At 47.4% G+C, this 19,514-nt stretch overlaps 1 protein-coding gene across 1 annotated transcript; it reads left to right on the forward strand.

The window, feature by feature from the left end:
* The first annotated feature begins 7,375 nt into the window (after positions 1-7,375).
* On the forward strand, positions 7,376-19,421 carry SLC38A5 (solute carrier family 38 member 5). The gene is made up of 16 exons (XM_049767411.1): positions 7,376-7,508; positions 11,586-11,639; positions 11,726-11,801; positions 12,149-12,264; positions 12,380-12,453; positions 13,034-13,126; positions 13,251-13,329; positions 15,288-15,370; positions 15,851-15,909; positions 15,996-16,136; positions 16,342-16,421; positions 17,121-17,221; positions 17,454-17,569; positions 18,531-18,675; positions 18,765-18,868; positions 19,320-19,421. The coding sequence occupies exons 2-16, from the start codon at positions 11,587-11,589 to the stop codon at positions 19,419-19,421; spliced, it is 1,422 nt and encodes a 473-aa protein (XP_049623368.1). The 5' UTR covers positions 7,376-7,508; position 11,586.
* Positions 19,422-19,514: the final 93 nt, after the last annotated feature.

Raw genomic sequence — 19,514 nt, forward strand, 5'->3', positions numbered from 1 at the left:
GAATGAGATAAATAGGGGCCAGAGAGATAACACAGCGGTAGGGCATTTGCTTTGTACGCAGTCCACCCAGGATGGACCCGGGTTCGATTCCAGGCATCCTATATGGTCCCCGAGCCTGCCAGGAGCGATTTCTGGGCGCAGAGCCAGGAGTAACCCCTGAGTGCCGCCGGTGTGCCCCCCTCCATAAATACACACGAAAGCTGTCCAAGATTTAGGGTACCCTGAGAAGCCATGAGTGAGTTCACAGGCTGCCTACTCCATACAATATTGCTAGCCCAACACATCTGAACCGTTGTTTAACAGATTTTTTTGCCCCTTTTTTTTTGGCGGGGGGGGGGGGGGACACACTCAGTGACTCTCAGGGGTTACTCCTGGCTATGAGCTCAGAAATCGCTCCTGGCTTGGGGCACCACCATATGGGATAAAACCGCGGTCCGTCCTAGGTTAGTGCGTGAAAGGCAAACACCCTACCGCCTGCAACACCGCTCTGGCCCCTGACAGATATTTTTAAGGACAGTTAGCATGGACATCAACATTCAATAGGCACATAAGAGCAAAGGCTGGGGCAGGCTTGGTGGACCATATGGATGCCCAGGATCAAACCCAAATCTTCCCAGGCTGGCCGTGTGCAAGGCACATGCCCTACCGCTGTGCTATTGCTCTGGCTCCAAGACCCTAAACTTTTATTCTTCGCTGGGGCATATCTATTCCATTTTTCCCTGCTATTTTATTTTTTTTTTGGACACATACATTTGCAGCCCATTATATTCTAAGAACTAAACCGCTTAGGGGACTATCCAATATTGGGTTTTTCCTTTTTGCTATTGTTTGTTAAAAGGGGAACAATCTCCTATACGACTGTTTATATTATATAAAATAGGAGCTGGAGAAATAATAGTGGGTAGGGAGCTTGCCTTGTATGAAGCCAACTGGGTCCAATCCCCAGCATCCCATATGGACCTCCAGCACTACCAGAAGTAATTTTTGGGTGCAGAGCCAGGAGTAACCCCAGAGCATCACTTAGTGTGGCCCAAACACAAAACATATATAATAAATTTAATTTACTTTATTATATGTTTATATAAAAATTTCGGGCCCGGAGAGATAGCACAGCGGTGTTTGTCTTGCAAGCAGCCAATCCAGGACTAAAGGTGGTTGGTTCGAATCCCGGTGTCCCATATGGTCCCCCGTGCCTGCCAGGAGCTATTTCTGAGCAGACAGCCAGGAGTAACCCCTGAGCACTGCCGGGTGTGGCCCAAAAACCAAAAAAAAAAAAAATTTCAATGATAGGTAAAGTTAACAAGCAATTTGCACATACTTGATTTAAAACCAATATTGCAGACATGTATAAGTTTCCTTAACTCACTTTTGTCCTTTCAACCACAAGATGAGGTGCTTACTATATCTCTAATTTACAGAGAAAGACAGGAAGAAAAACATACATTGCTATGATATGTATGAAATCATATAGAAGTATAAAATAAAGTATAATATTTGCTAATTTTTTCTTGTTTGTTTTGGGGCCATACCCGATGGTGCTCAAGAGTTATTTCTTGCTCTGCACTCAGGAATTACTCCCTGCTGGAGATTAAAATCTGGAAGTGCTGCATGGAAGGTAAGTGCCTTACCCATTGCTCTGGCCCCTAATATTTGCTTGTTTTAAATTGTATCATCAGTAGGCTGGAGATGAAATCCAGCTGGATAGAACCTACCTTGTATGTGTGAGGTCCTGGGTTCAATCACTGGCAGTGCAAAATATTTTTATATTTAATAATAGCAAGCAAATACCATAAAAATAAGTATACCATTGTATATAAATGTAAGAGAAAATATGCATTTTGTATAGAGCATTGCCAGGGGGCTCAGCCCACCAGATGTATCCTCAGATTTTCCTGGTGGGTAGAACTAATTTAGCCCCTGTGGGGTTCCTCAAAAGGCCTGCCGTGGATGCCTTTTTCTCCTGCGTGGATGGTTGAGGAATTTCCAAAGAGATGCCTGGCAGTACATTTTCAGCCAGTATTTGACTATCTCTCCTTTGTATATATCAGGCAAAAGAATGACCTCTATCAAATAATTTGGCTCAGAAATTCCAGCACCAAAGTTTATTTGAGAACCCCTTTTTCTGGATATAGTCAGACCTAAAATCAAAAACAATTTTTCTCTTTGCAACTGCAGTTTCTGGTAATCAAGGGCATAACCAGAATGCAGATCTTGACTATTGACCCTCCTTTAGAAATAGGCAAGGTCATTCTTGGGGATTTGGTTCCTCCCTTCACTTAACCTCTAAAACTATAGAGTCCAGTCTAGAAAGATCAAGTTTCTAGATATTTCCTACTTCCTCCTAATCCTGATTTTGCTTTTAAATTTAAAGTAAGCTTGCAAGGAGTTACCTTGAGTTGTGACCTTCTCTCTTGTAACTTAGAATTTTTACAGTCACACCCATAGCTTAGGTATTGTTATTGTTGTACTAGGCCTTGTGATTACAATTATTTTTTACCTGTGGCTAATTTTACCCCTATAAATTCCCCTGCTCAAAAATTAAACTTGTCGCACTCCTGCCAGAAATGTGTTGACCCCACATTCTCTGTGTGGTTTCATTTATTTCATATTTCATATTTGGCCGCTTGTGCTCCCGCTTTCTTCTCGTGAAGTGCTATGACCCACGAGAATTGCTGAGACACAGCACGTCTACAGCAGAGCATTCTGAAGCACCTACTATATAAATGATTATGCCAAGCATTAATAAATATGCTAGTAATTCCATATATCTACATACTAAAGTGTAGTAAGTATACTATTGAATATGTAAATATATAGTATTTTGTTTGATGGTGATAAAAACTAGGATAGGATGAATAATAAAGTTGGTTGAAAGAAATGGAGACTAACAGAGATTGAGTGTAGTTGTTTCTTTTAATTCTTTTTCCTTTTTTTCTTTTCTTTGTTCCTTTTTCTTTTCTTTTCTTTTTCTTTTTTTGGCCACATCCAGGGGACTCAGGGTTTACTTCTGGCTCTGCGCTCAAAAATTACTCCTGGCAGGCTCCGGGGACTATATGGGATGCCAGGGATTGAACCAGTTTGCTGCATGCAAGGCAAACACGCTACCTGCTGTGCTATCTTGCTCTAGCCCCCCCTTTTTTTTGGGCCACACCCGTTTGATGCTCAGGGGTTACTCCTGGCTAAGTGCTCAGAAATTGCCCCTGGCTTGGGGGGACCATATGGGACGCCGGGGGATTGAACCGCGGTCCTTCCTTGGCTAGCAATTGCAAGGCAGACACCTTACCTCTAGCACCACCTCACCGGCCCCCCTTTTTTTGCCTTTTTTTGGTTTTTGGGCCACACCCGCTAATGCTCAGGGGTTACTCCTGGCTATGCGCTCAGAAGTCGCTCCTGGCTTGGGGGACCATATGGGACGCCGGGGGATCGAACTGCGATCTGCCCTAGGCTAGCACTGGCAAGGCAGACACCTTACCTCTAGCGCCACCGCGCCGGCCCCCCTTTTTTGCTTTTTTAAATTTCCTTTGATACCTAGTTCTCATGGGCACAATATGGTCTCTACTATTGAGCCCCATCTCTAGCGCTCAGTAGTGACTTTGGCTAGTGTGAGGCTGCATTTGGTTGAGATGTGAAATATAGTCTGGAGGGAAGAGGAAGAGGAAACAAAGTGCAAAGACACCCAAAGCAGAGCAAGGTTGCTGAGGATTCAAAGACAAGGGCTCCATTATTCTTTAGAAAATAAAAAATAAAAAAAGAAAGTAAAAAAAGGTAGGTGAGCTGCACCAATCAGGGTTTTTTGTCTTGATCACTGATGCCTCCCTGCACCTAGACAAGGCCCAGCACCCAGCATACAGTGAAGAGTTTGAGAGTTTGATGACTTTCAAAGGTTTTTTTTTGGTTTTTGGGCCACACCCTGCAGCGCTCAGGGGTTACTCCTGGATCTATGCTTGAAAATCTCTCCTGGCAGCTCGGGGGACCATATGGGATGCCGGGATTTGAACTAGCAACCTGCTGCATGCAAGGCAAACACCTTACCTCCGGCCCCGACTTTCAAAGTTTTTAACACTTTCTCTTTTAGTTGATTTATTCGTTCATTCTTTTCTCTGCACCTCGTGGGAAGATGCCCTGGACAGAAGCAAGAGGATACATAGCTTGGGCCTCCTGGGGGTGACTGGAACGTAATCTCCATGGGACTGAACCAGTGTGAGTATGCAGAAGCCAGGGCTACCCTGAGAAAAGGTGACAGGCATAAGGAGGAGTGTTCATCCCATGGGATACTTCCCCGCGTCCTGTTTTCTTGCTACTCACCCAGAGGATGTTTAAGTTTTCACAAAGAAAACTTGCTTCCTTCACAGGGCCCATAGCTGGGGGAGTGGTGCTTGGACACCAGGATCTGTGCTCCTCAGGTTTTTTCCTAAGTAGGGTGTCAGCCTACAGCTCCCACTGGGCACCCCACTGACTGCAAAGATGTGTTCCCCTCAGCCTCTTGAAGAGGCCAAAAAAAGGGGGAAATGCCAGGCCAGCTCTGGTCTAGGGCAGGGGAACCCAAGAGGAAAGAGGCTGGTCCAGCGCACAGGAATCTTATCTGGCTACCTGCCCTGAAAGCTTTGTAGTCCAGGAGCTGCTTTGAAGGGTGATATTACCTAGTGGGAAGCCTGCCTGAAATGAGAGATTAGAATTCTATAAATGTAGCCCCATGGAGGGGGGAGGATTTCTGTAACTGGCTGGAAGAATTTGTTCATTCCTCTTACAGAGTCCCATGGACCACTGAGTATATACCTGGAATATACAAGTTTTTAGGTATCTCAAGGCCTCTATAAAATAAGCTCTTCCTGGAAACAAGCTGAATTCCAATTCTGTTTTACTTGTCCCTGGGAGCCTGCAGCCAGCTAAGTAAGAACAGGGCTGGAGCGTTAAGGCATAGTGGGTAAGGGAAAACTTACCTTGCATGCATGGCTGGTCTGGGTTTGATCTCTAGCACCCATATAGTTTTCTGACCCCAACAGGAGTGATCCTTGAGCACAGAGTCCGGAGTAAACCATAAGCACTGCTGGGTGTGACCCCCCCAAATAAAGGAAGGACAATGTTGGGAAAGCTAATGCATTGCCCTTTTTGTTCTGGGTACCCCTCCCTCAAATGCTGCTAGCTCTAATATGTTTTCAAGAAAAGCAGGGGATGTCTTCAAAGCACACAAGAACCCAAGGCCACCTTGAAGAGATGGTAGGAATCCCAAATGTCACACAACGGTTTGCTTCACTGAACCAACAAACAAGTGACCCCTACTTTGATGAACGAACAAAGCCTCAAGGCATCAAGACATCTGTTTCTTTTCAAGCGTGGGGGGTAGGGGGGCTCCCTGGCCTAGTTCCCTTTCCCTTTGTTTTCCCTCTTGCCAGCATGTGGGAAGCACCTGCTGTTTGCCCAGGCCCAGAGACTCAGATGATCTCCAATTTATGATCTAAGGGATGCAGAGCTGAAGGAGGATTCCTTCCCCCACCCTGGAAAAGTTGGCTTGGCAGAAATAAAAATACAATAAAATAAAATACTAATACAAATACAAAAATACAATAAAATAAAAATACAACAAAAATACTAATGAGGGGCCGGAGAGATAGCATAAAGGTAAGGCATTTGCTTTCATGCAGAGGGTCAGTGGTTCAAATCCCGGCATCCCAAATAGTCCCCTGAGCCTGCCAGGAGCAATTTCTGAGCATAGACCCAGGAGTAACCCCTGAGCACTGCTAGGTGTGACCCCCAAAAAAATACTAATGAGAGGCCAGGGAGATCTCAAGTTATAGAACACCTTATGTGTGTGATTTCTGACTTTGATCTTTGGCATTGTGAGCTCTCCCAAATATGGTAGGGGTTGCTATGGTTGTGCCCAAGCACTGAATTATCTGGCCTACAATAGCCAAATTCAGCATCAATTGGAGTGGCTTTAGCACTCCCTTGGGACTGCTGGCTGGAACCCCTATAAAAATACGGATGGGGCCAGGCGGTGGCGCTAAAGGTAAGGTGCCTGCCTTGCCAGCGCTAGCCTTGGACGGACCGCGGTTCGATCCCCCGGTATCCCATATGGTCCCCCAAGCCAGGAGCAACTTCTGAGCTCATAGCCAGGAGTAACCCCTGAGCGTTACCGGGTGTGGCCCAAAAACCAAAAAAAAAAAAAAAAAAATACGGATAAGGTCAGGGAATATGCTTGCCTTGCACACAGCAGACTGGAGTTCAATCCCCAGCACTACATATGTTCTTTCTGATTCCTGCCAGGAGTGCTCCCTGAACACAGAGACAGAAGTAATCCTGGGCCCGGAGAGATAGCACAGCGGTGTTTGCCTTGCAAGCAGCAGCCCATCCAGGACCAAAGGTGGTTGGTTCAAACCCCGGTGTCCCATATGGTCCCCCGTGCCTGCCAGGAGCTATTTCTGAGCAGACAGCCAGGAGAAAGCCCTGAGCACCGCCGGGTGTGGCCCAAAAAACAAAACAAAACAAAACAAAAAAAAAGAAGTAATCCCTGAGTACCTCTGGGTGTGGCTCCCCCAACAACAAAATGATGGAGAAGCATAATTTATCAGTAGCATTATTTTTGCGACACCTGATGGTGCTCAAGGGTTATTCCTGGCTCTGCACTTAGAAATTACTCCTGGCTGGTTCAGGACCATATGGAGTGCTGGGGATTGAACCTGGGTTGGTTGTGTACAAGGCTAATGCCTTTTTTTGGGGGGGCCACATCCATTTGACGCTCAGGGGTTACTCCTGGTTATGCGCTCAGAAATCGCCCCTGGCTTGGGGGGGACCATATGGGACGCAGGAGGATCGAACCTTGGTCCGTCCTACGCTAGCGCTTGCAAGGCAGACACCTTACCTCTAGCGCCACCTTCCCGGCCCTAAAGCAAATGCCTTATCCATTCCAGCCCCAGTGGTGACATTTTGTGAGTGCCTGTTCTGTGCCTGCTATGGATTGAATAGGAATGCCAAGGTAGACACAATGGGGTTGGTGAGCAGATCAGGACTCTGATGGCAGAGATGGGGAGTCATCTAAGGATTATTCAAGATGAACCAATTATTTGGACAGGACATTGCACATTTTGAAATCTGAGAGTCACCCCAAAGTCCATCCCCCCTCAGATATCAGGGCCAAGGCCTCAGTTGTCTTTTTTCCTGGCCAGTCTCTGGCACAGATGTGTTCTGGCTCTGGGGAAAGGAGGCAGAGCTGAGGAATGAGAAGTCAGAGTAAACTTGCATAGACAGGTGTATGTGTGTCCTGAGTGGTTTTATCTGTCTGTATATGTTCTCAGTCATAACTTTACATGTGAACTCCATATATCTTTTCCTTAATTCCTTTTGTTTGTTCATTAGTTTTTGGGTTATACCTGAAAATGCAAGACATATGTCTTAACGCCTATTCTATCTCTCTGACTCTGAAGTACCTAAGTTGGACAGCCAGGCAGAGCTAGAAGACCTCTCTGGTATTGGTTACATACGAAGACACACAGGACTGGAGAGATAGCATGGTAAGTTGGGCACTTGCCCTATTCATGGCTCTGGCATCCCATCTGGTCCCTCAGGTTTGACCAGGTATGATCCCTGAGCACAGAGTTTGAAGTAAAGCCCCCAAATAATATAAAAAATCAAATTGTATTTGTGTGCTCCTTGTTCCGCTGTGAGTCTACACCAGTGTGTGGTTTACATATCAGTTTTCAGTAGTGTGCCTGTAAGTCTGTGAAAGCTACTGTCTGAGAGTTGAGAGTTTCTGTTAGAGTGTCTGTAAGCCGGGGCTGGAGTGATTATACAGTGGTAGGGTACTTGGCTTGTAGACCGCTAACCCTATGTTCGATCTCTGCCACCCTACATGGTTACCTGAGCTCTGTCAGAAATGATCCCTGAAAGCAGAGCTAGAAGTGAGCCTGTCGGGGCCGGGAAGGTGGCGCTAGAGGTAAGGTGTCTGCCTTGCAAGCGCTAGCGTAGGACGGACCGCGGTTCGATCCCCAGGCGTCCCATATGGTTCCCCCAAGCCAGAGGCAATTTCTGAGCGCATAGCCAGGAGTAACCCCTGAGCGTCACCGGGTGTGGCCCCCCCAAAAAAAACAAAACAAAAAAGCAAAAAAAAAAAAACAAAACAAAACAAAAAAAAAGAAGTGAGCCTGTCAGGTGTGGTTCAAAAAAAAGTATCTGTAAATCAGCCTGTGCCTCACCAAGAGCTAGATAGGCTGGATATATGCTGTGAGTGTCTCTAAGGCTGGAAAGGCCCAATAGGATACCTGGAAGCTGGAGAATCACTGCAGCTGTGAATATGCGACTGTGCTCAGGCCTGGGAACAGCATGTGCAGTCTCTGCATGTTCCCATCCATCATCCTGTATTCTCTGTGTGTGGCTGTGAGGCTGCATTTGAGTGTGTTTGTACCTCTGTGGGTGATGGTGAGTCTGACCCCATCTCCAATCCCCTGGGTGGAACTGAGCTCCCTGGCTCAGCAGTCTTTCTCTTGTTGCGGGGAAGTAAACACACCCTTGCCAGCCCTCCTCCAGCTACGGCTGGGGTGGGGGCATTGAGGCTTGCTTTGAGGCCCAGCCAGACCTCGGCCTTTCCGGGAATTCTGTGCTCCCTGTGGGAGGTGGGCAGGCAGTTGGAGAAGCCCTCTCAAGCCTCTTGTCCCCCTGGGCCTCAAGCAGCCTGCTTGAGCTGGACCTGAACCCCATGTCTATGCTGCTTATCTCCCTGCAGGAAACATATGCCTTGCCTGGGACTGGTTACAACACTGGATAGAAATGAATAGAGAGACACCCCCATAATATAGGCAGATAGTGAATTTCCTTGGATAGGGCATGGTCAGGCCTTAACTCATGTTAGGGTCCAGGATTCCAGGATGGTTCTCATTTGCAGGTAATGTGAATTTATACTCCCCACCTGGCCACAAATTCCTTCCCTGTAACCTGTAGTGACTTCAAGGGTCTAGAGTTATTTCTCAAGGTACTGTATCTGAGGTCACCCTATTCTGGCCTGGTTATGTCTATCTCTAGACCTGTTCCTCTTTAGGGAGGGTCAGCTACCCTCAGTGGTGTTCAGGGCTTACTCCTGGTTCGGTGTTCAAGGATCATTCCTGGTAAGATTTGGGGGAATCATATGGATTGTGGGGAATTGAACTGCATGCAAAGCAAGTGCCTTACCCACTACACTGTCTATCCTATTCCTGTCTCACTTTTGTTAAATTTCCCAAACAATGCTGAGATTGCCCAGTGGACCCTTCCAGCAATCCTTGACAAAGTAGGCTGACAGTTCAATGGAGGACCACAGGGCTACCCCTACGATGCTGGGGAGTCCATGTAAGTGCTGGAAATTTAGCACTCACAAGGCATTTGTGCCATTTGCCTTTGAGCCATCTCTCCAGCCACATTTCCATCTCTGTTCCTGGGTCTCTCATCCCACCCTCTGCTTTTTCTGCATAAAGCTGACTTGGTCATCTGTCCTAGCGTCTCCCTCCTTCATCCACTCTCTGGGTTGTTGACTCTCTGGCTGGTGTGTTGTTTCCAATTTCCAACCTGCCTGGGGAAGAGTCTGGCTAGGTCCACCTGTTCACCAGCTGTGCCTTCTGCTTCTTACTGAGTCAGCTTTCTCTTAGCTTCTGCTAAAGACTTGCATAAAACAATGGCTGTTCACGTTTCTTTTGGGGGGGGCACACGTGGCTGTGCTCAAGGGTTACTCCTGAGTGAGGAATTACTCCTGGTGACCCAGGGGACCATATGGGATACCAAGACCCAACAATGTCAGCAACATGCAAGGCAAACCCCCTCCCACTATTGCTTTGGCTCCAATTCTGCTGCTCTTCCCGCTTCTTCCACCCAGAGTTCAAAGTTGCAAAAGTGAATCACAAGGAAAACTTCTGCAGGGCCAGAGAAATGGTATAGTGGACTGGGTTTTGATCCTTGGGAGAGTAGAATGTCGTCTGAACCCCAACAGGAGTGATCTCTGAGAACAGAGCTGGGTGTAAGTAAGCCTTGTACATGGGTGTGGCCCCAAACCAGAAAAAAATTAATACTTTTTCCAAGAAAAAAAAAACCACACACAAAAAACCGCGGGCCAGATGGGGCGCTGGCGGAGCTGATTAGGGGCAGAGCGCACGGTTTGCTGATTGGCTCCGGGCGGGGTGAGGGCAGGGTCCAGTCCAGCAGGCGGGAGTCGCAGGCCTCAGGGCTCCAGAGTCTGAACTGAGTGTCGGAGCCTGGATTTCAGAAGCTGAGCAAGGAGCTGAAAGGTGAGGAGGGGAGACCGGTAGCTGGGTCAGGACACTACGCAGATATTTGAGGAAGCGTGAGTTGGGGGAGGGGGTTCTCTGGAGAGGGATCTGGACTTTTTAGGAGGCATTTTTCAGCACTATGGAGGATTAGCACGGGAGGGGGGGGGGTCTCCTTTGAGCACCTCTCTGTCCAAAGTCCATTCGGGAGTGGGTGACCATCTGGTGGTGGTGGTGGGAGAGTGTCATGGTTGAGGTGGGTGAGGGCTTAACCTGGCTGAAAATTTAGGCTTAGTAGGGACTATTAACGGAGACAATTGTCCCAATTTTGCGGATCCTGAAGGAGGTTTCTGAGATCTCCCCTTTCTCACACATGAGTTCAGGGCTGGGGCTGGCTCAGACACTACATGCTGTTCATAATTGTGTCGGGGACGGGGTGCAGACCCCCTAAAACACCTGAAGTCCCAGAAGGCAGGGACCCCAATGTAGCTCTCAATCACCCAGTCCTTAGTGGGGGGAGGGTGGGGAAAATTGGGCTTGGACCAGGCTCCTGAGACATCTAGAGCCCAGAGGGGATCTCACTGTGGTAACATCTGCCCTAAGCCCATGGCTTTAAGGATTTGAGAGGGGTCCTAGAAATGATCGCTTGTTCCAGCAGTGTGGCTCCAGGAAAGGGGCTCTGTTTTGGGGATTATATTTGGCAACTAGGAAGACTTCAGCGATGAAGCAGAGAGCAGCTGGGAGCTTGAGGATGGTGATGGTGGCTGGAATTCCCTCCTAGATTGCCAGCTCCTTCAGCTTCTGTGGCAAGTTGCATCAGCTCAGAGCTTGGGTTCTGGGCCTGGCAGGGAGGGGGCAGGGGGCATTAACAGGGTTGGGGCAGCCTGCCCAACAAGACACGTGTTCCTCTAAGGAGTAAGCAGTTTGGCCACCGATAAGGATGGAGAGAAGGGGGGGGGGCAGGTGTGAGGAATGAGAAAGGAAAGGAAATGGCCAGAGGGCTAGAGACACTGAGTCTGGGGTTCAGGATCCGGGATCAGGGACAAGTGCCCCAACAGCAAATTCTCGTCTGTTGTGGGTGCTTGCTCAGCACTTCCTTCTTCATTACTCTCCCCCCTCTGTCCTCTTTCTCCAGGTCTCTGAGTAACCACTGTCTCTCTTCTGACTTCTCCCTCTGTCTCCAACCCTCCTTCCCTCCATCCTTACCCTTTTTCTCCTTGTCCTTTATCTTAGATCTGTTTCTTTTTTTTTCAGACCTGTTTCTTTATACACCTCTGAGTCCTGATCCAACAACCTCCTTAATTTTAGCTCTCCCAATTTTGGATTCCCTCCCCATTTCTCCATATCTATCTCTGCTCTCAGCATGGAAATCCAGGAACCAAAGATGAATGGAACGGTCCCAGTGGGAGCTGTGGGGTAAGTATGGGGTCCAAGGGGAAGTGGCTAGGGCTCAGGAAGACCCTCTCATCTGCACCTCCCCCCCATTTCCCTGCTCTTTACAGATACAGGCAGGAACTTGAGGGTTTCCTGCCAAGCCAGGGAGCTGCTCCTGGGAGGAAGCCAGATCAGTTCATGGATGTGAGTGATCCCACAGTGTCTGGACCTTGCCTGCTTACCCTCTCTCCTTCTCTCCTCTTTTCCTCTTCCCTAGTGACTTCCTATCCCAATTGCTCCCCTCTCTGGCTGCCCCCAAGCTGTTTTACCTCTGAAGCTTACATGATCCCTGTTCCTCTCTTCTCTTAACTTTCTATTCCTTAGTCCTCTTTCCCAGATTCTTTCTCCTCTTTTACTTCTTGGCACCTTTCTGCCTCCAATGAGTGTCCCTGAGTCTTTTTGAAGCCCAGCTATTCCATCCCTCCCTTTTCTTGGACCACAGCCTTACCTTCCTTACTTCTGTGTACCCTGGCCCTGCTCCTTCCCCACAGTTCGAGGGGAAGACATCATTTGGAATGTCCGTGTTCAATCTCAGCAATGCCATTATGGGCAGCGGCATCCTGGGGCTGGCCTATGCCATGGCTCACACAGGGATCATCTTCTTCTTGTGAGTTCATAGGTAACCTAGTGGGGTGGACGTATTAGGGAGAGAATGGTTTGTAGGGTAGGTGGGAAGTCTGGGAGGCAGAATGGCAGAGCCTGAGTGGAGCCATATGCTACAGGGCCCTGCTGCTATGCATTGCACTTCTGTCTTCATACTCCATCCATCTCCTGCTCATCTGTGCCGGTGTTGTAGGTGAGACCTAGAACCTGGATCTTGGTACCTGTGTGAACTCCAGACTCTAGATTTAAATTCAGAATTTTCTTTGGAACCTAGACCTCACCCCTTTTACCTTTTACTTCAGACCTCACCCTAAAACCCCAGACTCTGGACCTATCACTCTGATCCCATATCCTGGACTCAAGACCTCCAACCCCACTGAGAGCTATTTGGACTCAAACTTCATTGCTCAGACCATGTGTGCCCCTGGACCACTTCACCCCATTTTTAAATCCTCCTCTCAGGTTCTACTCCCTCCCCAACCAAGGAGGTCTGTGTCAGAGTGACCTTGTTCCTGCTGTCAGGCTGTATTCCATATCCTGCCCCAAGACCCTTGCTACTTTCATTCAGCCACCAATCTGTTTCCTGGCCTCAGATCCATGTCCCAGATTCCACCCAAGCCTGATGCTTAACTTCTAGTCCCCATCAATCAGGTTCAATTCCCTCCAACCCCAGTGCTCTAGCTCCTTGACCCTCTTGCTGCTGAGTCTGGCCCTCTGATCTCTAGGCCTGGCTTCTTGAACCTCTAACTTGTTCTTCCTTCCCCTCTCCACAGGCATTCGAGCCTATGAGCAGCTGGGACAGAAGGCACTGGGGCCTGCTGGGAAGGTAGTGGTGGCCATGGTCATCTGTCTACACAATGTTGGGGGTGAGGATTCTGGGATATGGAGATCAACTTGGGGAAAGAGGGTGGGGTGATATGGGTTTTCCCAGGCTGTGCTGGGGAAGAAAGAGGAGGGGATAAGGGGAATCTTTCTATTTGCCTATACCAGCCATGTCCAGTTACCTGTTCATCATCAAGTCCGAACTCCCACTGGTTATTGGCACCTTCCTGGGCATGGACCCTGAAGGGTAAGTGAGCAACATTGCTTGATAGGCCCACAGGCCAGTGAATGTGTGAAATCCAACTCCTGTTTTTAACTTTCTGTGCCTAGCAAACTTCTAGAGAGCTCTGTTTTTGAGACTTTGGGGTAGGCCTATGTGACCAGATTGTAATGCCCATGCATTGCGGTTTCCACAGTGTGGAAATATGTGGCTATTGCTTTGACAATTGGCTTTAACAACAGTCAGAAGCTGTTATGACTTTATGTATGTGGTAGACCTACACTCTCCCTATGAATTTCCTTCTATGCCTGCTATAATGGCATAGTCTCTGTTCATCATATTCTCTGACAGCTGACTACAGTTGTGTTTTGTGTAACATGATTTCAGGTCTGGGTGGGGGGCAGCAGTGTAGGGGGAATCAGGCCCATCAAGCACATGCGTTTGACACTTGCTTACTCTAACTTGCCTTGTCTAAGAGATTTTGCTTGTTTCTGATCCTATAAGGTTGGCTGAATCTATTGGGCAATTTATGTATGGTTGCTGAGTTTAACAGTATGAGAGAGTAGTGCTCTGTGCTGCTATTTATCTGTGATTTGTTCCAGCTATTTGTGCTAGTAGTCTCTATTTTGTGTGTATTTAATCTGTTGATGATTGTTCTGGCAAATTCTTTTTTTTTTTTTTTTTTTTGGGTTTTTGGGCCACACCCGGTAACGCTCAGGGGTTACTCCTGGCTATGGGCTCAGAAGTTGCTCCTGGCTTGGGGGACCATATGGGACACCGGGGGATCGAACCGCGGTCCGTCCAAGGCTAGCGCAGGCAAGGCAGGCACCTTACCTTTAGCGCCACCGCCCGGCCCCTGGCAAATTCTTGTGTGTAACCTGCCACTATGCTTATAATATCATATGTATTAAAGGTCTATCTGTCTATCATCTATCTATGAATTTTGTCCCGAGTATGCATTAAGCTGACTGAATCCATCTATTGGCTAAATATAGTTGTATGTGTGGATAACTCTGGCTTCATTCTGAGTCCATCTAAGTAGCTGATCATCTACCTGACAGAGGTATATAATATTATAATTAGTTACCATTGTAAATATAGTCAATGATGCTTTGTTTGTTTTTTTCTGTATAATTGTGAGCATGAGATTAATACTATGCAAATGCTTAGAAGAAAATAGTAGGAACTCTATAGAATTTTTCTTGCTTATTTGGGGGCAGCAATGTTCAGGTCTTACTCCTACCTCTGTGACTGATTAGGGATCACTGCTCAGGAATCAGTCCTGGTGGTGCTCAAGATTCGAAGTTGGGTTGGCTGTGGACTCATTAACCTTGGTCTCTGGTTCTCAATATAACTCTTTTGAATGAATGAGTAGTTATCTGGCTGATTATTGTCTTGTCTGAGCACTTTCTTACATATCTATACAAGTCCTGCTCTTTCTTTTGAGCTTAGTTCCAACATCCAACTAGGTGAATCTTTCAGTTTCAGTCTTCAGTTGTGTGGCCAAATAGGCCCCATTATTTTGGCTTGTTTAGCATACCTGACTTGTTTCTACAACCAAAATATGTGATGCTGACTTTTTTTGAGCTCTGTCTAAGGTTTGTCCACCAGCTTATCAGATGGTGATGCTACCTACACTGTGCTTGGGGGCATGATGCCCACTTTGTGTCTGACATCTTGCATTGGACTATGTGAGTCTGACTGAGTTCACAGTGTTGACCTATCTGGTTGGATGTTCACTTGTCATCTGAAGACACAGTTGTGTGTATTTGGTGCCTGTAGTTTCAATTGCCACTCTGGTAGTGTCCTGATAATAGTCTCATCATCTAATGGGCTCTTTCTCTCAATCACCTCATGTTATTTCTCACTGCCTGAAGGACTGCTGGTAGCTAATGTGTCAGCTCATATCTTTAACCATGGTCAGAAATTGCTCTGATTTGCCATTTCCTGTGAACATATGTCATGATGTCTGACTATTTCCATAGGGTCTGGTTCCTGACTGGAAACCTCCTCATAATCATTGTTACGGTGTTCATCATACTGCCCCTGGCTCTCATGAAACACTTGGGTAAGAGATGTTGCTCGTTGGATCATAGGTCTAGTAAAGTCATGTTGAGTGAATCCCTCTTTAAGAGGGTCATAAAGCTCCAGACACTTCTTTGATGTGGATTTTTTTCAGATAAGTGGAAGTTGACTGTAGAGAAGAATCTTGCTCTGAATGGAAATAAATACTTGTACAAAAGTGTGGCAGAGGGACCAGTGGGTACCAGTGGGTATGTGGCCTTGCACATGGCCAACCCAGGTTTAACACCAAGGATCCCACATAGTCCCCTGAGCACTGTCAGGAGTAATTCATGAGTGCAGAGCCAGGAGTAACACCTGAGCATAGATAGGTGTGGTCTCCAAACAAAAAAAAGTGTGTCAGACAAAAGAAAAAAAAGTGTGTCAGAACTGGGGTGAGGGAGACTTGGGGGCTAGACCAGATATTTGCCGCTTGTGCTGTGGGAGATTCCTGGATTCTTAAACATCTGTATATTACCTTTTGCAGGCTACTTGGGTTATACCAGTGGTCTTTCTCTGACATGTATGGTGTTCTTCCTCATATCAGTAAGTCTGAGAAAGTCTCATGAGAAAGTGGGGATGAGGTTTTGAGACATTGGAGCATCGCCTTTTCTGTGATCTCACTTCTGCAGGTCATCTACAAGAAGTTTGAGCTTGGTTGTGCCATATGGCACAATAAAACAGCAGAAATCCAAAGCAATAGCTCCCCTGGCCTTCTCTCTGAGGGGTTCAACAGAAGCTGTGAGCCCCAGATGTTCACAGTAGACTCACAGGTAGGTTTTCAGATATTTGAAGCTTGTACAACATTCTGGCCAAATTCTCCCCTCTGCTGCTCAGAGTGAGTCTGGTATGGAGGGCAAGGGTTTAGTTAGAGCAGTGGCGATTTAGGGTGGAACTGCGTGTCCCAGGGAAATGGGAAAGAGGGCAGAACCCTATTGGCTTGAATACCTCTAATGTCTACTTGGGCCATCCTGTCAGATGTTCTATACAGTGCCTATTATGGCTTTTGCCTTCGTCTGCCATCCAGAGGTGCTGCCCATTTACACGGAGCTCAGCCGGTAAGTGGGTCTGCATGAAGTCAGTGGCAGGGGTTGAGGGGTGAATCTGACCATCCACATAGTAATTCTGAGTCTGTAGCTGGTGAGGCACTTGCCTTGCATGTAACTGACCTGGGTTCCATCCTGGGCACCCCATATAGTCATCTGACCCCCACCATGTGTGATCTCTGAGTATAGAAACAAGAGTAAGCCCTGAGAATTGCAAAAAACTAAACCAAATAAATGTGAGTAGAAATAAGTGAAGGTGATAGGAAAGCTTAAATAGAGAAGTGTACAATATGGAGGAGGGATTAAATAAAAGAAGAGATAAAAAGAAGATTGCTATGATGGGGAACATATTGATGATCAGAGAGGGATGGATGGCATGGAGGGTCAGAGGGAAGAAAGAGACTGACAGCCACACTGAGGGGAACATAGAGATGATCAAAGGAAATGGACAGATGAAGTCTTATGGGGTGACAGATGGATCAAGAAGATAGGCTTGTAACCCCTGGGCACTGCTAGGTGTGACCCAAAAACAAACAAACGAAAAGAATATAGGCATGTCAAGTCACAAATGGCAGGCAGAGATGTGCACCCCACTGTGTCCCAATAGAACTTTAGGTTTGAACAGGAAATCATATAGGGTGGGAACTGGTTCTGAGGGGGCTGGATCCAGACAGGGGTGTGAGTGTGCTAGTTCTCTGCTCTCTACCATAGGCCCTCCAAACAAAGAATGCAGGCTGTGGCCAATGTGTCCATTGGGGCCATGTTCATCATGTATGGGCTCACAGCGACCTTTGGATATCTCACCTTCTACAGTAAGTGGAGCTCGGCTCAGAGTGGGGTGAGGACCAGGATAGGGTCAGGAAGTTGTTCTAGGTGCAGTAATTCAAGCATCTTCCCTTCACATTCTTAGACATTATGTTTTCCAAAGGGAAACTAAATTTCATCAGTGTGTGTGTATGTGTGTGTATGTGTGTGTGTGTGTGTTTCTGGAACTCTGGTCCTAGTGTTCCCTCCATATGCTTCATTCTCTATCCCATGGTTTAGGCAGCGTCGAAGCGGAGATGCTACAGATGTATAGCCAGCAGGACCTGCTCATTCTCTGTGTACGCCTGGCTGTGCTGCTTGCAGTGACTCTTACGGTGCCAGTTGTGCTGTTTCCTGTGCGTGAGGATTAGGGTGGGCCCCTGGAATGGAGGGAAAGGATGGAGGGGTTAAAGGCATAGGCATGACTATTTGTGTGGAGAATGGGGATAAAGTAGATAATAGGACCAGAGAAAGTACAGTAGGAAAAGGCTCTTGCCTTACATAAGGCTAATTTGGGGTTGATCCCCAGTATTGCCTAGGGTTCTTGAATCCTACTAGGAGTGATACCTGATCCCAGAAGTAAGCTTTGGGTATAGCCCCAAAATCAAAACACGAAGGTAGATTGATAAAGGGAGGTGGCAGTGATCGAGAGACAGAAGACAGAGTTGGATGGAGAAGGGGAAAATTAGAGATCAAAGGGATCTAAAGTCAGATACACTGGGTGCATTTGGAGGGAGAAGGCTCAGATTGGTGGGCTGGACAGAAGAGGGATGCAGAGAAACCATCAAATGGATGAGTTGCAACATGGGTGATGGCAGTTGGAGTGTATAAATAGTAATAGAATATGACATAGTGGGGACAGATAGGGGTAGTCAGGGTGTTCTCAGTGGCAACAAGATGAAGGTCCAAGCCTTTGAGATGGAGAGATTAGCTGACTAGACAGATAGGAGAGAGGGGAGCATTAGATGGCAAGAGACAAGGTTCTCAGAGATGGTAGCAGAACAAATGGGTGGGATAATTTTAATAGAGGAGGAGGCCAATACTTAAGACCATGCGCAGAGACATAGGTGAGTCACAAGACAAGAGGAAGAGGTAGGATTTGTGGAAGAGTAGGGAGGTAGATGCTCACTCAGAAAGTGGGGGCTGCTTAAGCAAGAGTGTGAACGGTCAAAGGTAGAGGAAATCAAGGATTTCAGGGGTGGGGGGAGCAGACCTAATGGCTGGTCACATGGATTATGTTCAAGACAGTTATAATCCCACAGAGATGGGTGGAAGCCCCTGGACCCCAGTCCATGTTGCATCCTCTTCTGGTTACAGATCCGTCGGGCCCTGCAGCAACTGATCTTCCCAAGCAAGGCATTCAGCTGGCCCCGTCATGTGGCCATTGCTCTCATCATCCTTGTATTGGTCAATGTTCTTGTCATCTGCGTGCCAACCATACAGGATATCTTTGGAGTGATTGGTTAGTTCCCTCCAGGCCCAGACTCCCATCTAACATGGGCCTTGGGCCCCAAATTGACAGTGATTCTTGTCTCTCATGCTTGTGATCAGGGTCCACTTCAGCCCCCAGTCTCATCTTCATCCTCCCCAGTGTTTTCTACCTTCGAATTGTGCCCTCTGAAGTAGAGCACCTCTTCTCCTGGCCCAAGATCCAGGTGAGCACTGCAGGGGAGAAAGGGAGCATTTGGAGGAGGAAGCACTCTAGTATGGTTATAGGTGGATGACATATCTTTAGATGGTGACTGAAGGAAGAGGGACTTCCAGATGAGGAGCAGGTGGTCTAGAGGAAAGAAGAAGATTACCTTGGGAATAGATAGAGACAAGAGAAGAGTAGCAGAGAATGGAAGATGAAAAGATCATCCAGGAAAGGGCTGGATAGTGGAAGTAGGCACAAGATGGAAGGAACACTGGCAATAGAGGGTTGTGAGCACATTTCAAGAAGGAGTTGCAGGAAATGGCTGGTTTGAAGGAAGGAAAGGGGTCACAACACCAGGGTGGGAAGGTATGGAGTCTCTGAATTGGGTGTAGCCTTTGAGGAACATTCTCAGGAAGAGCTTGAGTAGGAAAGTCCAAGAGGTCCCATTTTGTCTCCCATTATGTCCACAGGCTCTCTGTTTTGGTGCCCTGGGAGTGATCTTTATGGCCATCAGTCTAGGCTTCATGTTTACCAACTGGGCCACAGGCCAGAGTCACATATATGGACATTGACCATGTGCATGCCTCTGTGTATGTGGAGGGAAATGGGGATTCTTTCTTGGTTCCTACCTGCCTGGAGTATGGAGATGGCTGTTAGAAGTAGGG

The sequence above is a fragment of the Suncus etruscus genome, chromosome X (genome assembly GCF_024139225.1).
Source record: "Suncus etruscus isolate mSunEtr1 chromosome X, mSunEtr1.pri.cur, whole genome shotgun sequence".
NCBI lineage: Eukaryota > Metazoa > Chordata > Mammalia > Eulipotyphla > Soricidae > Suncus > Suncus etruscus.

What these genes read in the sequence shown, in the direction of transcription:
- SLC38A5 (XM_049767411.1), top strand. Translation starts at nt 11,587, where the DNA reads ATGGAAATCCAGGAACCAAAGATGAATGGAACGGTCCCAGTGGGAGCT. An exon ending in CTGGGCATGGACCCTGAAGG is followed by an intron (nt 13,330 to 15,287) that starts GTAAGTGAGCAA and finishes CTATTTCCATAG; the next exon opens with GGTCTGGTTCCTGACTGGAA. An exon ending in TCTCCTGGCCCAAGATCCAG is followed by an intron (nt 18,869 to 19,319) that starts GTGAGCACTGCA and finishes TTATGTCCACAG; the next exon opens with GCTCTCTGTTTTGGTGCCCT.